The sequence below is a fragment of the Heliconius melpomene genome, chromosome 13 (genome assembly GCF_056956725.1).
Source record: "Heliconius melpomene rosina isolate 202511_hmr_F chromosome 13, ASM5695672v1, whole genome shotgun sequence".
Taxonomy (NCBI): Eukaryota; Metazoa; Arthropoda; class Insecta; order Lepidoptera; family Nymphalidae; genus Heliconius; species Heliconius melpomene.
The window spans coordinates 4,524,249-4,546,557 of record NC_140401.1 but is presented as its reverse complement, the minus strand read 5'-3'; the positions used below and the strand labels follow the sequence as shown (position 1 = coordinate 4,546,557).

Sequence of the window (22,309 nt, the reverse complement as noted above, 5' to 3'; positions counted from 1 at the left end):
CAATTAGTTCCGCCACTCAACACGCAATGCCTCCAGAATTCGGCGGAGAATGGAGAGCGGAGTTAACACTACCTACCTCTACCTAACCTGCTACCTGCAAGGGATGAGATAAAGCCTAAAGCTAAAGAAGGGGAATAAACGAAACAAAAAGGCCAAATGCTGTTTAAATTTACACAACTTAATTCACTATAAACCCAATTAAATATGATTATTAATACAACAGAGATAATTATTAATATGAATCATCATCATCAGTTATATTTGCATTTCGTAATTTAATGGAAATTAATTTATTGAAATTTTTCTCAAAAATATATTTTTTACATAGAGTATATTTTCCATTTATATTTTTGTATATATACTGTAGCTATATTATTGTTAAGTTTCATCTAGATTGGTTCGGTAGTTTTTGTATGAAAGTAGGACAAACATCCATAGGATATATAGCGGTATGTACTATGACAGGCAGGCACACACAGTGACAAAATGAAATACATATGTCCGAATGGGTGAAATTAGAAAATAATGAGTACACTTCATTCCATAGTTGCAATTACAATTATCCACCATTGAAAACAAAAACCTTAGTATTTTTTATCATTGTTATGGCCTCTTCAAATATATTCATGATGAAGTCATATGGGATGTGTCTTTGAAATTGTGGAACGTGGATTTTACATAATATTTTAGTTAATACGTTTAACTGTACATAAATATTGTAATTTAGTGGCGTAATTAAGTACGTGGCTAAGCAGTGATAAATCTAGACTATGTATTACAAAATGTTATTTATAAATATAAAAATATACAAATCTAATAATATACATAAAACATAATGCTGTTCTTAATCTTAAAAACGAATATTTATGGTTACAATTGTACGTTAAATTAAAAATAACATACAATAAAAAACACACACACTTATTAAACGTATAATATCAGTGTAGAATGTTAGAACGACGGCCTAACCGCGATAAAATTGAATTCTTTATACAAAATAATGGTATTCGTCCTCCATTTAAAATAATAAAATCAATATAAGTGGAACTACATTCTCATTTAACGGATCCCAAGAGTTTTCCCGCATCTTCTACCTATTTGGGTAAAGAAATAAATTACATGTCGAATATAAAATGTATTGACATCTCAGCCAAGCAAAGTTTAATAGCATTGTTTATTTAAAAATGACAATTCATTTAAAACTACGACACATTTATTATTATAATAGTACCTAACTGCTTATATGAAAATTATTTGTTTTATATATTCTCTTGTATATCTTTGTATTGCTGAATGAAAATCTAAACCTTCGGTAATGCTTATAAAGGATAATAGTATTGAAATAATAAGTTACTAGTAATAAAATGTATTTAAAACCTATTTAAAGTTTTACACGCTTACACGTATAACATCAACAGAACGTAAGAACTTTGTATTCCTTCACCAAATTTTAATTAATTTATATTCAATTTTATAACTAAGCTTATATTGGAAACAGCTGAACTCGTAAATCCACATTATATTCAGTTTTATAATAAATGTAACGTTTTGCATGTTATTATTTTTACTATACCTTAATAATTATTAAAGTAATAATTTGTAAAGTGTAAAGGAAAAATTAATTCGAAAAGGATTAATCATTAAAGTTGTTCAAGTGACAAGCTATCAAAACCAACGAGGAATGACATCAATAAAATTGAGAATATTTAATTAATTTAGATGTTCGATGCTGCCAATCAATGATAATAGATCTAAAGCAAGCCTGATTTGAAGAGCTAATAATAAATGGAAATTAAATAAATGAACATTTCTCGAATAATGAAATCTATTCTATATTGACTATAATAAGAGTTATACAGGAATATTATTTAATACCATTATTCATATATATTATGTGCTATTCAAACTTTTCAGTACTTATGTATGGGTACTTGACATTAAAATTTTATTATCTGTTAAATAAAATTCTTGGTATAATATAAAAATAACATTATTTTTAATTATTATTGATAGAAATGAACGTATACACTATGCACTATATACTAGGCACACGTCTTTTAACTTATTCCGCTGTCATTATTTTTTGTTTTCCGAGGGATGTCTTTGTACCTTCGCACCCTCTGTGTCATCCACGTTCCTTTTCAAAGATCAAACCAAGCCCTATTCGACCTTTATTAAAGACTCCTTACATCTTGTGGTTCAAATCACACCTACATTCGACTTTTATTTTTCTCTTTTCTCCGCTTCTATAAAACATACCGCATTGAGAATGAACGTAATATGCACGGCTATGCTCATTTGCTCACGTTTTGCTAGTTCACTAATGCAGTCAGCGCGCCGTTAACCCTATTATCGACGGCGCTTCCCCTATCCCTTTCTACAGCAGCTTTGTATTTTCCATAATTCCACTTTCCAGAATTTACTTTTTATATTTATTACAATTTTTTTAATATAAATTTCTTTTGAAATCTTGAAATAAGAAATAAAGGTTTCGTCTGTGCTAGAAATATTATAATGAATTATTAAAATCAGCGTTAACGCCAGCATTTTCTCAAGTTTGAAGCTTTATTTATTTTATTCATTTGAACATCAAATTATTGAATTAATTGAAGTAAAATTGGAATTTCCAGTGTGAAAATTGAAAAGCATATTTCTAAATTATTGAGAAACTGGTACAGAAAGAAATAATATAATAAAAGATATGAATGCAATATTTACGATACGCATATATTCTTGTATACTTTAATTACCTATAAAAGGATTAAATATGGCAGATTATAATTTCAATATTATGTACTTTTAAACTTATTAGGAGACCATGCCGCCGGTACTTCGGGGTGAGATGCTGCTGGACAGGATGGGCGGTGGACAAGCACGACTCAACTACGAGCAACTAAGGCAAGATGCTCAAGAACTTGAATTGCAAATTAAACAGCTGCAGGTGAAGTTACTAATTAAGTAAATGAAATCTAAACTTTAAAACTGTCTTTGATACTAATTCTATAATCTGACTTTACACAAATAACTTTTAAACTTTGCAAACACTACTGAGACCATATTGCACGTACAGTGTAGGCTATATATGTAATATATCAAGCAAGGAATACCTTAATATAATATCCTAAGTATATTAACATATTGTTATAGACGATTCAATTAACTTTTCGCTAAAGATGAAAAACCTAAATTTAGCACTAATATTTAAAAGTCGAGATAAAAATGAAACATCAAAGCCCAATATTGTGACATTTGAGTGTGTTGGACTAATAAATACAGAGGAGATAGAGCTTTAAAAAAAATAATTTACGTTAATTAATATTTGGGTACTTTTTGTTACTTACTTACTTACATACATATTTCTGTATAATTAATTCTCTTTATATTTATTTTTTATCTAAGGCTAAATGCTATGCTAAATGCTATCGTTCCTTCAAACATTCGTTAATTTCATCAACTAATATTTCTTACAAATAGCCAAAGCTAATCTTAAAGTTGTAAACAAGACATGTATCTTTCAAAATAGCTACCTTAAAAGAACTTTTATAATTGAATTGTGCTTTGATGTTGGACGAAAGACGATTCTATATAATAGAGAGAGTGTTAGTTAATATGGTATACTTATTCATGAGTTTTAAATTATTTTTTGTAAGAATCTCTTATATAAGGGTCCTATAATTGCCTTTAAGTTTATTCATGGCATACATTAAAATGTATAGCATTTTCACAGGAGGGTCTGGACGCGCTAGCTCGACACCAAGCTCGCAACATCGAAAGCAATATTTACAGCAAAGTTAACGAGGTTCAAGTAAGTATATTAACACACATATTGCTTTTTATTCATATAAAAATATGTATTTAAATAGGTAAAAAATTCTTTTTTAGCTTTATTAGAGTTTTTATATTAACAAAAACGAAGGTTAACAATTTTTGCCTTTCAAAGCAAAGTCTCATTCTGCAAATTTATGAAATAAGCTTATGAAAGTATAAAATAAACCGATAAATAAGTATGAGTCAATAGAATATTAATAATATTGAAATGCAGCTTTGCCTGAAATTGAAAATTTTAACTGAAATCTTACTTTTAATTGCCTAATTTGTAAAGACATGAAATACATACTATATAGATTTTTGGTTCGTCCCCGTATTCGTCTTTACAAATTGTAAAGACGAAATATCTTGAATAATTTGTATAAACTCATAATTAAACAATCGTTTGCGATAGCAAAATGTTTCCCGTTATCATATTTCTCTTCTTACCTTATTTTCGTCAAATAAATTCTAAAAATGGCAATTTAAATAAAATCGATGTCATGACTTTATAAACTGCGACCACAAAATTGATTGCCTTTTACTAAATTGAAAACATTCTTTCCACATAAACGTCAAATATAGCGGTTGAATAATCGAATCGAAAAATATTTTCAACCAAGGAATAAAATAATGAAATATGGTAATAGCTAAAACACAAATTGTATACTGTCACTATGTTCAAAGTGCAATTAAAAAAAATAAACTAGGTAAGAATTACGCCTGCCAAAGTTGTAGAACCATGTAATGCTCGAGCTATGTAATGTGTCTTCATGGGCCTGTCCTCGTCCATTGCGGGACGTAGGCCTATCCAATGGCACGCCACTGAACTCGATCTTTGGTTCTTCACATCCAACTGTTGCCAACTACTTTGCGAAAATCGCTACCTCAGCTACCTGGACTCTTCTTTCTTCTTCTTTGACAAAAATTACGAAGTTATCTTCGAACAACATTTTGCTGAATTTTTAATTACAATGGTATCTTATTCTTAAATGAACTCCACAACGCGATAAGAAAGTAGATATACATATATATAGAGTCATATACTATAAAAAATAACGTGTAAATAAAATTTTTATTTTTACTATTATTAAAAATAAGATCACATTCAGCAAGTAATAAAAGATTGCATTGAGTTCTTGGATTTACTGGCAACTTGACACTATTGTGAATAAAGGCTTTAAAAGAAATTCTCAGAGTGGATTGACTGCCTTTGTAGTATAGTCTTACTACTCGTATTCGTAAAGTTCTTAATTCGAATATTTTATTCTATAGAAAATACAAGACATTTATCATTTATGGAATTATATTAATCAAAAGTGTATTTTAAAACACTTTTAAACATATTATTGTAAGTTTTTAAAATTTTCAAAATACTCAATATCGAACGGGTGGCAAATTATTATTAAATCTAAAATTATTTTAAATTAATTGTGAGTTCATCATTAAAATTTTACGCTTGGCTTAGAATCTAAAATTCAATACATTTCCTTTAAGCGTCGTCAGCTAATTATAGAGTAAAATTTCAACCATGTCTAAAGTATACGTAGTATGTAAATAGACTTATTTTATTAATAATCATACAAAATTTTATAGACAAAAATTTCGGAATAGACAAAAATATTCCGATAGAATGATAACTGATAGACAAATGACAATGCACAGCAGGTGAGTATGAGCGTGAAAACTGATTTTTTGGTATCCTTTCCCTTTTTGGTATCTTTTGGATAGGTACCTTGGAGACAGTAGGAGAACACAAATGATTGCCTGAAATTTCTAATAAAACGTGAAAAAAGTAGTAAAAGAGGTTGTGGGTGGCAACTAGTAAACTTGTAAAGAAATAACGGCCCATTTCTTTATGCAGACACGAACATCTTGTTACATTTGAATTGAACAACTTTGCTCTGAAAAATTAAATAATGATCTAAATAAAATAATTTGTAAAACAACGCCATCTACATTCGCAACTATTAACAATAGACTAGAGCCATCTGTAGCAAAAAAGTTACAATTCTTGATAACATGGAAATTAATTCTCCTAAATAAAAACATATCAATTTCATAAATATTAGACAGATGGCAGGAATAAGAAAAGTTATACTTAATTCATTACTAGAACCAAAAAATATTTAACAATTTTTTTTTATTACAGGAAGAAATCTCCATCAAAAAATATGATTATCGTGCTACACAACTGCATCTCGCTGCTGTTAGAGCTCAAGTAAGTTTTTTTTTACGTCTTTCATAAAAAAAACTACCAGTACTACTTAATAACAAGATTAAAAATAAACAAATTAAATATTTTATCTATGCCCTGGCCACGTATAGAGTGATCGAGCAGACGATGAAGACGAAGACGCTTAGACGTAGTTCGAAATTCGAATCCTTCGAAAGATTTAAGTGTTAGTGCAAATGTTAGGGTATTTTATATTTTTGGTCATTAACATTCATATTAATAAAAAACCTATAGCGGTATTTCTTGTGTATGATACAAAACTTTTTAATGTAAACTAAAATTCTTAAAAAGTTTAATTTCTTGAAACAGCTGTTCAATTTTCAAATATAATACATTAGACGAGAAAGAAAACCAAAAATCCTAAATATATTTACTTAACTCGTTTAAGCAAAAACAAATATGCACGTTAAAAAAATGCATTTTGCTATGAAAAGAAGACCTTCAAGTTCAACATTGGATAGAGATCGCTTTCAGTGTAAATAAACGCTGTTCAGTCTCTATGCAGACTGCGCATGCCGTGTTGCGACAGTTCGCCAAAACACGCGGAGTGGGCATCTGTCCCTCAATCAATATATTTCAATCTTTCCCGCTATTTTCGCTCTTCCTCTTTACTGTGCATTTTCTTTTAAAATTATATTTATTTTACTTTTAATGTCTGTTTTGTGATTCATCAAAAATAAATATATATATTTTTATTTATAAAGTGTTTTTGTGAACTTCCGTGTGGGCCTTAGGTAAGTATTTAATTTTTATCAATATTTATAATAATTATAAATGAATTTAGTATAGTTTATTATATTTTACTAAGAAAAAACGATGTAAATTTATTTGTTATAAGAAAATAATAACTTTCCTTAAAGTGTCGCAATGCGCACAGCCTCCCCCTCATTCAGTCTGAATCTGAGAGGAGATCTCGCGGACTGACATAACCTACATAATATCGCATCAGCTGTGTTTTATATAAGCATATTTAAGTGAATTTCTTTGTAATTAAATAAACTGTGGTTTAATTTGTGCCGTTATTATTTCGTAATCACGGATCGTAAAAGAAAACTTAAGTTTCGGGCAAAGATGGGCTGGATTTCTATGAAAAATCATATGGTAAGTAATACCGAGTCATAACTACGTTTTTGATTATTCCTCAATTTATTATTAACTTATTATATTTAGATAATGTAAATATTTTGTAATCAAAACGAAACAAAATTTTATTCTGAGTGTTGAATTACTATTTAATTATTTAACAAAAAAGAACAAAGCAAAAGAACTCTAAAATCAGCTAAGGTCATTTATAAATTAAATATTAACCTTTCCATCTTTAAATAACATACAAATAATTGTCATTAAAAGTTAAATGCAAAAACGTGTTAAATTTATTTACTTACATTTACCAATTCTGTGTAAGTCATAACTTACCTTATTTTTTATTTACTTACGATACTCTTACTTATTTTTTTAAGAAATTTTTAAATAAATTACAAATAAACTTTAATTAATGGGTAAAAATATGTTTATAATCATTAATAATAAATGTGAGCTTTGATGATTTGAGTATTAAAAACAAAGATCGTGTATTCTTTTTTTTTATATATTTAACTTTCGTTTTAGTACATACACAACAATGTATATTTTAACTTTTACATATTAAAATATTTTTTTATTCATTAATCTAAAATATAAAAAAATATAATTCACGGGAAACACACATCATCTAGAGTTTTATTATTTTTCTATGAATGCTGCCATACTGATTTTCCCGCGCGTTCGTTGCGCCCCTAACGACGCAGTCACGAACTAATATCCGTCATATATATGTGATTATGGTATGTTATTCGAGACGTGTTTATGCCTAAAAGAATATTATTTATTTCTTAGTGCTAGTATTAACAAAGTGATTCAAATTTACTTTTTATAATATTATATGAAGGTAAGTTTACTTTAATTATATTTTGTATATTATGTAATGATCGTGATTTTTAAATTATTAATGATTAGGTAGGTATCTATGTTTTATTAGAATAAAGAATGAAAGCATTATGGTCTACTATATTTTTAATAATTTACATTAGCATGCCTTTTAAGATTCCGATATTTAAGTGCAATTTACAATATAACCTCAAAGTGGTATTATTGTTAATTTCTGTAGCTAACAGAAATTATTTAGTAAATTACTAACGCTTATTAAACCTTCACCTTGTATATTATCTTAAACTTCGCATTTCACGTACGTGTTCCTTGTGTTAAATTTGTTCACAATACGTATTATTGTTTAGGCGGGAAACTTAGTGGTTTGTTGCACTGGCGTTTTTTATCCCGATGAGTAACTTAAAACTTTTTGTTTTACTTTACAGATTTATGAAAAATCGACGTTTATAAAATGAAACAAGCCTCCTATGATAAATCAAGGAGAAGTGGTCATCAATCAGATGATGATAATGTAAGGTACAAGCTAAATACAGAATTTTTTAATAGTACCTCTAGGGCTCCAAATAAAGTTACAAAAACTCAAAATGTTGTTGTACATGATGACGATACCGTGCGTTATAAATTTCCCAAATTACCTGTCAAATCTAAAAAAGAAAAAAAAGTGAAACCAAAACGTAAAATTAAAGTGAATTTTTGGAGTAATAAACAATCTGTAAGATTAAATAAACCTAAAATTAGTAAACAAAATAACAGAAGACATACATTTAGTGAAATTGAACCAACATCCAAAGCAAAAAATCCTGTAAAACTCCGTAAACAAGTTTCCTTATTACCATCTCCAATATTTTCTGAAAACCATATACCTATGGTCACAGTCCCTGATGATTTGACTATTCAGTTAAATGAAGAAGAAGCAAATGATTTAAGAGAAGATTTGGATCTGGCATTCAATATCAGTGAATCAGAACAAAAGTTTAATGATAATTCAAAACAAAATGCTTCATCTATTCAAAAGACTACATCAGTTCAAAGTGGTCCTAGGAAAAGTAAAAGAAGCTTAGGAAATACTGATTCAAGATCTCAAGGCAATGAATATGAATTAGAATTCTTCTCTAAATATGTAGTCCAAAAATTAAGGAGGATGGAGACTAATCAAAGAATTTACTCGGAAAATTTAATCAACACAGTTCTCATGTTAGGGCAACTGGGAAAATTGAATGGTAAATCAAAAATTTCAGAACCATGATAATAGCTTATAGTAGTGTTAAGACACTGTTCCCACAATTTCTGTTGAATCTTGGAGTCATATCATATTATCTGGCAGATTGTACCCTACAGTTTGACTCGACAGAGTGAGAAATGAAAACTATTTATTTTCCCAAGTGGGCATCGTACTGTACCTTAAACACAGCACCATGACGGACTGAACTAATACAAATTTTATTCTTAAATGAAATGCTCCAATTTTTATTTATTATTTGGAGCAAACTAATCTGTGTGATCAAATGATTACTGTTTAAATTTAATAATAGAAATTAAGTAAAAAGTATAACATATTTATATACAGTATTGATTATAGATAAAATCAATTATGTTATGTATGAGTTTTATATAAAATCAAATTGCATAGAGCATGTTATATAACATTTTTACTATTATTGTTATTAGGTATATGTATATATATAAGTATAAAATAGTACATATATGTAATATTCTATATTTTTTACAAGAGTAATGTGAAGATGTTTGTTGTTTCAACAAAAACGATGATTTACATAATATCAATATTAGAATAAAAAAAAATAATTAAGTTAAAATTTTGCATAATGAAATAGGTAATAAATAACTATATAAGAATTGAAATACTTTTTAATCTTTTTTTTAAAACAGAAATATTTTAACACTTATTTATGATGTTTTAATTTTCCATATAGTATAGTTATTTAACATAAACTGATGTTTGATACATTTTGTGTCAGAATCAATAATGCTGGTGCTGTTAGTTTGTAATTCCTAGTTAAAAGCTTATTCAGTTTTTCATTACAGTGATAATTAAACATTTCTGTGATTTAATTTATATTATTTAGTTTCTCTCTGTATCCTGCATAATATACTACTGTAGGCATAGAGAACCTAGTAGTTTTTTATAAATTTAAAATATTTTAACATAACTAAGCCTTTAATTGCTACAACTTGAAAATTATTAATTATATTTTATTGGTGACAGCACAATAATACTTTAGCACAACATAACTCTTGTAAAAATTGCATTCTGGTCTAATGCTTTCAAGGATATTATTTATTTGACTAAATATTTTTTTATAGTAACTTATAAATTAATTATTTCCTAAGTTGTTTACATTTTTATTTCTATTTATGCTCAAAACTGTTTAAAGTTTAATTTAGATAAAATAATTGTTTAAGCTAGCTGAATATAAAATTTTATTTAATTTTAGTGCTATTCTGTTATAAGACTTATAAAATGAATGCACTGATTTATTTATGTACTTGAAACATAGATTATACTGACATATTTTCTTACCTCTTATTGTTAGTTAGTAAATAATTTGTTTTAAAATAATAAATCTATAATATTTTTATATAATATCGAATTTATTATTTTAAAATATTATTTTTATTCAAGTGTAATGCAATTGTTTTTTGCATCCTTTGTTTGGTAATAAAATTTGGCATAAAAAAAATACCATACTAGCATAACATAATAGAAGTCTAAAGACTTCTATTATGGTACCTTTTTTTTATACTCTATTGGTTTTGTTACTATTTCTGTACACTTAAAAATATTTTATTGCAAATATTGTTATTTGCATTAAAATCTTTTTTTTCTTTTTTGTTGTAAGAAAATAAAAATAAATATTTTTCACTGTTCCTCAAGCTGTTATATTTGACAAATTGTTAAAAAACTGCCTTACTAATAAATAAAAAATTTAAGAAAAGTTTGGTTTTTGTTTTTGATATATTTATTTTAAAATATTTTAAATAGTATTTAGGAATACATAACTATTAACTATATACAGAGTGTTTTTGTCATCACTATTTTTCAAATAAAATAATTAAAATTATCATTGTAAAATAAACTCCATTTGTTAAGAACGATGCACGCAGACATAAACCTATCAAAGGGACACCGCCGCACTCGCCTTTCGCAAAATCGAATTGTAGGTATTTGCAGCAAAGTTGTTTAACCTATAGTAGTATGTGTTTACGTTATTGGTATCTAATACAGAATGGATAAACATCGTGAAATTAAAAACAATCCTACGCCTAAACTGTTGACATATCTTAATTATCCCTTTTAGGTATGGATTTGAATTATTTTTCCCTATATGCTGCTGCCGTAAAAGGTGTGCAGACGCTTCCACCTGTGTAAAAAATGTTTTAACATTATGATAATCGTAGTAGTAGATGCCAGTCGTGGCACAGGGGCATAACCCCACTCGAGGAGCTGAAATATTTAAATGTATATTTCCATTTCTTCGCTCTGGTTTCGAGGCAAAACGCGGCGTTGGGTTCTGCCACTCAAAAACTTAGTGCGGATTTATAATCGTAGTACTTGACTCTAACAGTATATTTTATAAGCGAGGCCGTCGTTCCGTAGGGGAACGAGCGGGTAAGCGGGATTTATCCTTTTTTTTCAAAGTGTACGTGTAGGTATAGATCAAGTGTTGAATATGCAGAAGCCTAAAGCAGCTGCGGCATGTTGAGTTTGTCGTAACTTTTTCGCTGTATTGAAATATAGTATGAAAGTTTAGAATAAATTGCTTTGTCGACTTAAATTATTTCCTTATAATCAAACAATGCTACCCTGCTATATTCTTAAAACTAGCAGGTTAAACAGAGGCAATCTATTGTTAAGACATTACGTTTCCCACTCTCCGACGAATTGTAGAGGCATTGCATGTAGAGTGGCGAAACTCAACGCAGCGCTTTGCCTCGACACCGGAGCGAAGAAATGAAAATTTTAAATATTTAATTTCATCGTCTGGTAATCGAACCCGCAACCTATCGTGTTTACAGTCATACGCTTATGAACTTGCGCCATGATTGGCATTCCATTTAGAATATCTGATATATCAAATTAAAAGGTCAGCAATATTATTTTGCGTGATGGACATTTCCTTACATACTTCTTACGTATATAATAACATAAGCTCGTTACACGAGGCAAGGGTAGAATCATTTCTACTCCAGGTTTCACGGCAGGTAAATGAAAATAGTAGCAACTATAGTTTATTATATTATTTTGGAATTTGTTTTTATTACATTTATTAAAACCGGTGACGTCAATTTCCACTAAATTTATGTCAAAGAAGAGGTGGTATAATCACGATATCTTTTTCCTGCTATTTGTTGAACGAACCATAATGAGTACTTATTTAAAACTGAATAAAAAAGTCAAATATAAGAAAAAGAAATTTAGGTACTTGTTGATACCATGATTGTAAAGTTGGTAGACATGTTGGCTGTTGGTTCAATCCCTATTCGAAGGAACGTCTATATTAATAGAGGCAAACACAGCTTTCCGTTCCGTCTCCTATCACGCAATGATTCTATAATAAAAAAAGTAACGAATAGAGTGTCGTAACACTGGGGAAGTGATTCTTTTTTCCCAGCTTGAAGTAGGAAGTTCGTTCTTATAATAAAATCACTTAATTTATTAATATGTTTTAACGTTGATATCAAGTGCTTATTCCTGCAATAAATACAAGTCGCATAGGTACTTCGTATCGAAATTCCAATTGACAAAAGCATTTATTTAAATTTTGAACAATCTAATTAAGTTAATTAGTACCTTTTAGTGGTTATCACGCGCCATTGACCGCAAATACTTCCCAACAATTAAGTATTGTCATATATGTACCTAAATACGAAGGTTTCACAAGGCTATTATCATGTTAATTAATTAACATTACAGTATTAATGCTTCTAAAATCTATATTGTAACTTAATATTGTTAACTTAGGTTGAAGTCCCAGCCTTAACTAAAAGTCATTGAAGAATTTATTACTTTCTATATAGGGGAATTGTATTTCAATAGAAAAAACCATTTCCAATAGCAATGCCACAAATTAGATATAAAAGTGATTTGTGCTGTGTTCATGAGTGAAAAGAGCGTGTTGTTAGCAAGTGGTTGCCGGGAAACGTAGGAGGCGGTGTACATCCGGCGCCCGGCGAAGTCAGTCGAGTCCCGCCCGCCCTCAGGCTAGGCGCCCAGTGCGTTACGTTTATCTAGATTTCTATCGTCTTTTTTTACTTGAATTTTAAGTTAATTTCTAAAAGTTTTACATGTAAATATGAATTTAAAACATTATGCTATTTCCAAATTAAATTGTGAAAATTCAATATTTGTTAATTAAAGTAAACGAGTGAATTTTAGAGTTTTTTTTTGTAATAACTTAAAATATTATTTCGTAATTTTAAATATAATGGATATAGTACATAAGCTACATTATTTGGTGTTATCTCAAAAGTCTGATTTGATGACTATGGAACGGGAACAGAGAATGCGCATGCGACGACAGTCAAGTCTTCCAGATTATAGCAAACAAAACAAAACCAGACAACGTCTTGAGCAAGCTTATTTTAATGATGTAAGTAAAAAAAAATATAATTTCGACAAAGTATAGATATATAAAAACTACGTACTCAGGTACTAGAAATTTACTTAAATAAAAATAATATCTAATAAATCTAACGATAGAGCTCCATAAGTGATAACTTCCAAACCAAATAAAAAACAGACATTTTTTATCATATTTTTTGATAATATAACAACAATTTTAATCTTACTTATTTCAGAAGTGTGAACTTTCTTTGTGGAGTTTCCATCCTTCGTGTTTTCAACTATATAATCTTTAAATGATTGTCATTAAATATGCGTTAAAGAATATTTTAAATCGAACTTACCGACTAGCAACCGGCTAGACTGGACAAAGAAAGACCAATTATTTTCAAATATATGAAAGTATCAAGTCTAGACTCGGTCTGTATTTAAATGAAAAAGCTTTGTATTCATATTTTAGTATATTAAAGCAATACACTTTTTAGTTTATATTTGTGAATCTTAAATAATGCACTTATATTTGAATTTCCAATTAGATATTTCTATATTTATTAATGTTATTAGCCACTATTGTTTTTTTAAACCGTATCTATAAAGTTTCTAGATTTCCATGGAGGAGATTCTTAAGTAACGAAAACATAAAGTTCTTTATTTTCATTTTTGTTTTCATTATTATGTATTTTTTTTCGTATAGAAACAAAATGAATATTGAAATCAATTCAAACATTTTCAGTCTGCCTTGTGTTAAGGTGGCTTATCAATTTCCATTTACATAAGTATTTTTCTTTTTCAACTTTATTTGCTACTACCAAATTTTATGCAAACGATTTTTGTCTGGAAGCTTAAGGCAAAAAAACTTACCGTTTCTTTATTATAAAGTTTCTGCGATGCCAAAAGACAATTCAATATAGAGTATGATTTTTTTTTGGTACCTAGTAATGTTTATGCATTAAGATTAAGATTAAAAAATAACTATGTGTGCACTATGAACCTAATAAGGAACGTCTAAAATAAAAAAAAAAAAAACTTATATACATAAGAGTGGGTACAATTTTTCTTTACATTTGTGTTTAAAAATATCTCTAAGTCTATAACTACATACTTTGATTCGTGCTTTCATAATTGACCCAGAAACAAATTAAAAATTTATCTGATTTACCGTAATTTAACTCTACCACATTAACTTATATACATTTAAAACTAAGGAAATATGTTAAGAACGACTCAAGTTGTCGAAATTGATATTATCCCAAATATTCTGCAAAATTACAATTCTAACCGTATATAATTCAAATAATATAATAATAATTCAAATTATTTATTATTCCAATACAGTTTTACAAGTACATTTGAATCGTCGTATGTTGAAGCTGATGAAGCTACCACCGACTCGAAAGGCAGTTCTTCTAAGAAGAGCCTACTAGAAACTAAACAGTTGCTCTTTATATTTATTTTTAATACAATGTTATCCTGCACGAAATTCAAATAATCTTAATAATATTAGCCTTCATTTGTTAGGGAGGTGAAGCTTCTTATCAGGCAAACGTCTGGCTTATCTTTTTGATTGGTAATAAATAAACATATAACCAATAATAATCAAATTGGCATACTAGTTTTGTCGCTAGGTAAATTGTATACTTAACTACTAGTTAACTAAACATTACTACGACGATAACTACTTCTAAAACATTTATGACGCAATGACACGTGCGCGTTTGGCTGTAAACGTGGCGTTTGTGAGTTCGATTTCAACGTTGGGTAACGAAAATACGAAATATTGAATATTTTCGCTTCTTACCTCTAACTTACTATAAAAGATTGGCGGAGAGTGGGAAACGAAGTGTCTTACCAGTAGATCCACTACCCTGCTCTGTGGGACACAGAAGTTAAATAAAAAAGTAAAAAAAAAATTTTAAGTTAAACGGTTTTATATTGCAGATAAATGTACTAAAAGCTAAAAAATAATTTCATGGAAATTATGATTACTAAAATAAAATCGTGGGGACACTTGCTACTTACCACTAGGTGGGTGAACTCTCATGCCATGTCTTTCGATTGTAGATCGGATTGGACGTGCCCCACGATTTTATTTTAGTAATCATAATTTCCATGAAATTATTTTTTAGCTTTTAGTACATTTATCTGCAATATAAAACCGTTTAACTTAAAAATTTTTTTTTACTTTTTTATTTTTAAGTTTTTAGTTTTTATTTCTCATGCTATTCAATTCGTTGAGTGCCTCATTATTGCAAGGTTAATGGAGAATGTTACGATCGACCCCCCCAGAGGTCCAATAGAGGGGCAAGGCTATGTACAACAAGATGTGCCTGAATCTTGAGGGGAAAACGCTAACGACATATCATTTTTATCCACCCTAATGCCATACAGTTCTCGGCGCGCTTTTACCTTTCACCTTAACTTGGGTGGTGTACCCCTAGCGACGTCTCTTTTTTAGCCACCCTATAGCCATTTTGTAGCAGTGGCCATCTTTGATTTTGATTTTGTATAGTGCACTGAATTCTACTTGACAAGCCCTTTCATTTGATACCCATATTGATGGGATTGAAAAAAACTAAGTGGTCCGCCATCTTGTAGCGGCGGCCATCTTGGATTCACAATAATATTGAATATGGATAATTGTATTGTCACCAGAATCAAAAGCGTATACCAAATTTCAGATCAATCGGTTAACGGGAAGAGGGTTAAATTTCAATTACTAAATTTGACCCAAGCAAATATACAAATAAATAAACAAACGGGGTGAGCTAAATAAAACCGTTTAAAAAAAGAAAATCTTGTTTGAGGAAAACAATAGACGACTAAAATATAAGTAAAATAAAAGAAATAGTGCCGTAGATAACCCATTCCTTGGCCTCCACCGTTGATAAGAAGCTTTATAGTCACCGTCTTTATTTGTCGCTGACACGAATCATGATCTTGTTCTTGAAGCAGTTAATTAGTTAATTACAGATTTAAGCTTAGCTTATTTGTATGAAATATTTTGAAAAATGAAAAAAGCTTTTAAAAAATAATGAGAATTACCATAAAACACTTATATTTTTAGGTCAGTATTGTTTTATTTTGTGTATTGTATTCTTATCGGAAAACGGTTGTCCGAAACGGGAAGTGGGGTCACGCAATGTTTTTCGCGTTTAGTAAGGTCGCTTTCGTGAACTAGATTCGAATGTGCCTTTTCTATGAATTTCATAGTAATTCTACCTCATTTAAATTTAAATTAATATATTTTTGAGGCCAGTCTCTCGACGAAATGACATATTTTTAATGCAAGAATTAATATGTGTTTTATTTAATAGTTATTATTTTTAATAACCATACTATACTATTTGCCTAGTATTTAATTTTTAAATCTTTCAATTATGTTTCAAAACATTATAAGGGCATCGTAGCGGAGGGACACATAGATATGACTGTAACGCGACCGAGGGATTGAATTATTAATTATTAATATTTTCATTTCTTCAGTTTGGAACCAAGGCTAGCCCGGCGTTGAGTTTCGCTACTCATCACGGAAAACCTCGAAAAATTAGACGGAAAGTGGAGAACGGAGTGTCTTAACACTATATTACCTATTTTGATTTAATTTAAATTTAATTTTAGTTCGTTAATTCGTAAATAAAATCTACCACTGCGAATAAATCGTTGAAAAGAGCCCTTATAAACATATACTACGTACGAATAAAAACAGTCACAACAAGTTCCACTGAAGCTTTCGAGAAATAAATTTGCATATAATTAAATATCATAATTAAGCTCTTAAGATGTAAATTCTACATTAAAAACATGTGTAGTGTATTTAAAAATCTGATGAAACCATAAAAACTGCTTTCCATTTTAAATATTTTTTTTAAATGAAATAATTTTATTTTTTGTTAAAATTTTGCCAAATCTGCCCCTAATAGTGTTTAACAAAATATAAAAACGTGCATTTCTATTGTTTTTTTAAAAGGTGCCTGCCCACCAGTCCACCTGGTGTCCGCATTGAGCATCTAGTCATTATAAGAAGTGGTTTTCACTCGAGTGCGACGCTAACAAGCTGTTACATAACTTATTGTTTTCAGTGCCAAAAGGCTGTTATTGCTATTTCATCGCATTTAGTAGACATTAAAGATTATAAAAATTGAGATATGCCAGTTATATTTTTGCTTTTAGTAATTGTGTTTAATTATTATTATTGGACAAGACTAATTGTAGTTGCAAAAACATCTTAATAAAAAAAACTTAAAAAGATATATAATTGTCCTATGACCCCAATCTAAAGATGTCTTTATTTAAGCTTCACGCTGTATCCCGCCCACATAACGATAGGCGGAGGGAAACCAGTGCTAAAACACTCCGTTTCCCAGTTCCCGTCGAATTCTGGAGGCATTGCGTGTTGAGTGCCGGAACACAACGCCGCGTTTTGCCTCGTCACCTGAGCGAATAAAAGAAAATACAATTTTTTTTCATTTCCTCGAATGAGAATCGAGCTTGCACCCCACTGCCACGACTGTCCTCTTATATGACGCATAATAAACAAAATTTTAATTCAGTCAACCAAGATGAAAGTTGTTTATCAAAAGTTGTACGGGGAAAAATCAGGAGCCGAAAAGTTATGAGGGCTTACGAAATAAAAGGCATGTAAATGACTTGATTTGCATCGCACAGTTTATGAGCTTAGACTGGAACAAAGTTATACTTTGTTTCACCTTGGTACTTTTTTACTCCCTTATGTGCTTTAAAACTAGCACCTATCGGCTTTTCAAAGAATATTTGGAAATATTGCTAAGATAGATGGAAACTTGTGGGGTACTATGACAGTATGGCTTAAGGGATACTGAAATGATGACAAATTGAAGAAAGAATATCTGTAATATTCGTAATTCGTGATATTTTAGTTGTTTATTTGATAAGAAAATATGAGTTATTATAAATTTTTGTATAATAATATGCATAGAGCAAACTATAGTATTATAATATAAATTAAGTAAAATATAAAATAAATCTATTTACATTTTACGCTGACTCGATCGCTACCTATTAAATACGACAAGTGGATGTCTAAAATGTCTTAAACTTGTACTTGCTTTGAATTCTTCTAAAAGCTTTTAGATTTACTATAATGAAGTTTGTCGTGTCCTTGCCCGGTGTTATTGGAGATATCTACGAGTAAAACATAAATTAACACAATATAATCTCTAATCTATAAGAAAATTGTAAAAGGGACCAATTTTTTTAGAATCTAAATACCTAAAGTATATAACACATTATCTATATATTTATGAAAGATATAGATAATGTGTTATATAACGACTTAGAAAAAAATGGTCAACATAATGAGAATTTTCTGTTCACTTAAAAAAGCGAAGGTCTAATATGGAATCCCAACAGCCTAGCTAAACCTTAAGAGATATGAGCGTAACGCTTTTGGAAAAACTGTATGGCGTGATGAGCATTTTCTAATGACGTTAGAAAATTGCAGCTTCTTTTTCCCAAGGTCTGCCAGGACCGCTAGTAGGAAGTAAATTATAACATAACGTGTTCAGAACTTCATCTTTTAACTTTTACATAATATACGATACATAGTACTTTGAAATGTCAATAAAAAGAGAAATTATGTAAAATCCAAAATTGCTAGAAAGTTAATTCCACCGAAGCTTAATATATTATCGGCGTTCGCACTCGCTTCATGACTGGATTTAGAATAGATAATACTAAAATTTATCGATGTCTCATATAAATATAAGAAAATATTACTTGGCGCATCTCATAACAGAAACCTCAGTGAAAGGAACGCAGTTATTTCTAGTTTTTAAGATTTCACGTCCTCTTTCAGCAGTCACGTTTTCTGCAACGATGTTTCTTATAACATTAAATTGTATATTATACTTTATTTTAATATTATTATTAGTTGCTTTGCGAATTATTAATTATTTTTTTATTATTTAAAATTATTTAATATTTTTCAAGATGTATGTATGAAGGTTCATATAAGTTTAAACGTAGGTACGTAATAATAATCGTCCTGTAGGTATTCGTTGAGGGGTTTTAAAAAAAGAAAAATAGAAAAACAAAAATAAATACTATCATTGTTTTTGGTGTACCTATCAAATTTTATACCAGAAGCTACACAAGAGCCAAGGAGAAAGATATTTATTTAGGAACATTTTAAACATAGTCCAATTAATTGTAATCTTTCTCAAATACGTCTACATACGTAGGCGTAAATAATAATAAAATATTATATTCATTAAAATATATAATTAAAAAATATTTTGCAAATTTAATTTCTAAATTAATTATAACGCAGCACAAACATGAAAATCGAACTAAAGGTTCTTATCTTCACGATTTGGCAACTTTCCAGATATCTCGAAGGCTTAAATGACTTTGCTTGTTTGCAGAGAGAGCTGTTCGCGGCGAAAGCTGACAGTAGCACAGCCGCGGCTGATCGTAAGCTATCGTCGTCATCTGCAGGCAGCATGAAGAACAAGTGGCTAAAGGCCTTCCGTAGCCTCAAACCACCCAGTGCCCCACCACCACATGCGGCACCACCAGACAAGTGAGTATTTAATTAGTATTTTGCAATTTATTTAAAAAAAAAACTTTTACAACATATTAAAATTAACTTATAATACGTTAATGACACAATTTTAATTTAGTTTTCATACCATTTCATGTTGATGTTCTTATTTAAATGGTGACAATTTAATATACATATGTAGGTACCTATCGAGTACCTTTAATAATATAATTAATGGTACGACTTTTATCCAATCTTAACTTAAACTTAATAAAGAAAGATTCAACCCAATCGGAGTTTTTTAAATATGAAATCTCGACACTTCCCAGCTGCAACGAGGAAGTTGATTGCATCCTGCTAACGGACTTCCACTCAGCTTTTATTGGCGTTCAAGAGCGCACTGCATACGTACTTCTTTACTATATTAATTTGTGGTGGTTTTTGTCACAAATTCCAATGTCTTTTCTTTTTTCTTTCAATAAAATATATTATAAAATTTTATATTTTCGGTGGAAAGTGAGGAACGGAAGTGTCTTAACATTATGTTCCCAGGTTCCCTCTACTAACTCTGCTATATGCGGGATATAACCTGAAGGTAAAAAAAAATAGAATTCTGTAGATTAAAGAACACACAAGATTTTAGTGTAGGTACCTACCTTTTAAGAGATTATGAAAGGCGTATACAAAAATTAAAAAATAAAAATACAAGGATCAAAATTTTAACAATACATTCTTAATAGACAAAAAACAGAACTAAAAATTATAATAGTCGATTAAAATAGTTATTTATTAAAAAAAATTAAGAGATAACTGCTTCAGGATATTTATATATTATTTATATATGTAATATCACATAAAGTGGAAAATTGCTATACTTTTTCATTACACGAAGAAAAAGGGTAAGGGTGTAATCTAATAAAGTTTCAATCTTTCTTTGAGTAGTCCGCTAAAGAAATACGAAACAGTGTAACCCGATATAAATAAAACAAGTAAAAATATATACAAATAAATAACAAATAAAAGAACTGAATTAAACCAAAGATAATTTAATTTGTACTTTACATGAAGTTTACAAAATTATACTGTGTAAAAAATGGCTTCAAAAATTGAAGCCTGTCATGGCGGACCGGTACAAGCGACTTTAAACGCGATAGGTTTTGGGTTCGATACCCACTCGAGGAAATTAAATATATAATATTTGTTTATTTGCTCTAGTGTCGAGGCAAAGCGCGGCGTTAATTTCCGCCACTTAACACGCAATGCCTCCAACGTTTAGCGGAAAGTTGAGAACGGAGTGTCTTAACACTAACCTCCCTCTACCAACCCTACTATTTAGCGTGAAGCTGCAAAAAAAAAAGCTCAAAGCGAAAATAAATGCATTTTTAAATAATTAGAAGAAAATGAATGCTTCAATTAGTTCAGGCAACTGGGACATTTCAAAGTCATGTTTAATTATTGTAGAAGCGAGATATTGGCTAGAAAACACAATCTGAAGTAGCCAATCAATATTTCATGTTGGCGACATCGTGTACACCTAAATTGAAATAGATTGATTGTTGCTTGTAACAAAACCTGACTACGAGCACCCAATATATAGGGAAAATACATTTATATAAGAACCTACTGCAAAGATATATGTTAATATACAAACGTTTATTGGGTTTTTAAATTAATATAGATAAATTTTGCAACTACTTTAGATTAGTATGAGATAAAATGAAAGATAATGGAAAGTGCCCACACAAAGCTAGTTTTCATTTCATTTTTACAATTTAATAAAGTAAACTTTAAAAAGGAAATGAATAGTTAGGAATAAGGTTACAAAAAATGTATAGGAAAGTAATCCAATAAATTAATTAAATAATTTTTACATAAAACAATTATTGTCTCACGCAAATGAGATTAAGGCCAGTAACCGTGCCGTCCGTCGATTCGAAGCCTATATTGTAAGGCTTCAAATCGCTTATATTAAATCTGATTTATTTTAGCTGTACAAATATTTCTTATTATATAATGCGTCAGTTGATTCGAAACTTTATATTTTATATCGGATTTAGTTTTTTTGCCCTTGTTAAATTTCAAAGCTTAACTTAGACAGTTTTCATATACTTATGCAATATTTATCCAATTTTTTATTTATACACATATTGAAATTGAAATATGTAACTAAATCTATATCTATAAAAACTAATAATAAAATCTTAATAGATCGATGTCTGTATATGGAAGATATATA

The 22,309-nt window shown here is 29.4% G+C and overlaps 2 protein-coding genes across 3 annotated transcripts in view; both read left to right on the top strand.

Annotated features, from left to right (window-relative positions):
* Positions 1–22,309, top strand: part of Stacl (SH3 and cysteine-rich domain-containing protein) — a 111,504-nt gene that overhangs the window by 73,108 nt on the left and 16,087 nt on the right. For both annotated transcript variants that reach the window (XM_085196407.1, XM_085196406.1), the window contains 4 exons: positions 2,813–2,941; positions 3,728–3,805; positions 5,960–6,028; positions 19,955–20,112. In XM_085196407.1, coding sequence (XP_085052533.1) covers positions 2,813–2,941; positions 3,728–3,805; positions 5,960–6,028; positions 19,955–20,112 — 434 coding nt within the window. The remainder of the gene's footprint in view (positions 1–2,812; positions 2,942–3,727; positions 3,806–5,959; positions 6,029–19,954; positions 20,113–22,309) is intronic.
* Positions 7,832–10,926, top strand: LOC146532588 (uncharacterized). The gene is made up of 2 exons (XM_085196649.1): positions 7,832–7,970; positions 8,395–10,926. Exon 2 carries the CDS (start codon positions 8,421–8,423, stop codon positions 9,213–9,215), a length of 795 nt encoding a protein of 264 aa, XP_085052775.1. The 5' UTR covers positions 7,832–7,970; positions 8,395–8,420; the 3' UTR covers positions 9,216–10,926.

Bases quoted from the DNA above. Each gene is read 5' to 3' on its own strand.
- LOC146532588 (XM_085196649.1), top strand. From the start codon at position 8,421: ATGAAACAAGCCTCCTATGATAAATCAAGGAGAAGTGGTCATCAATCA.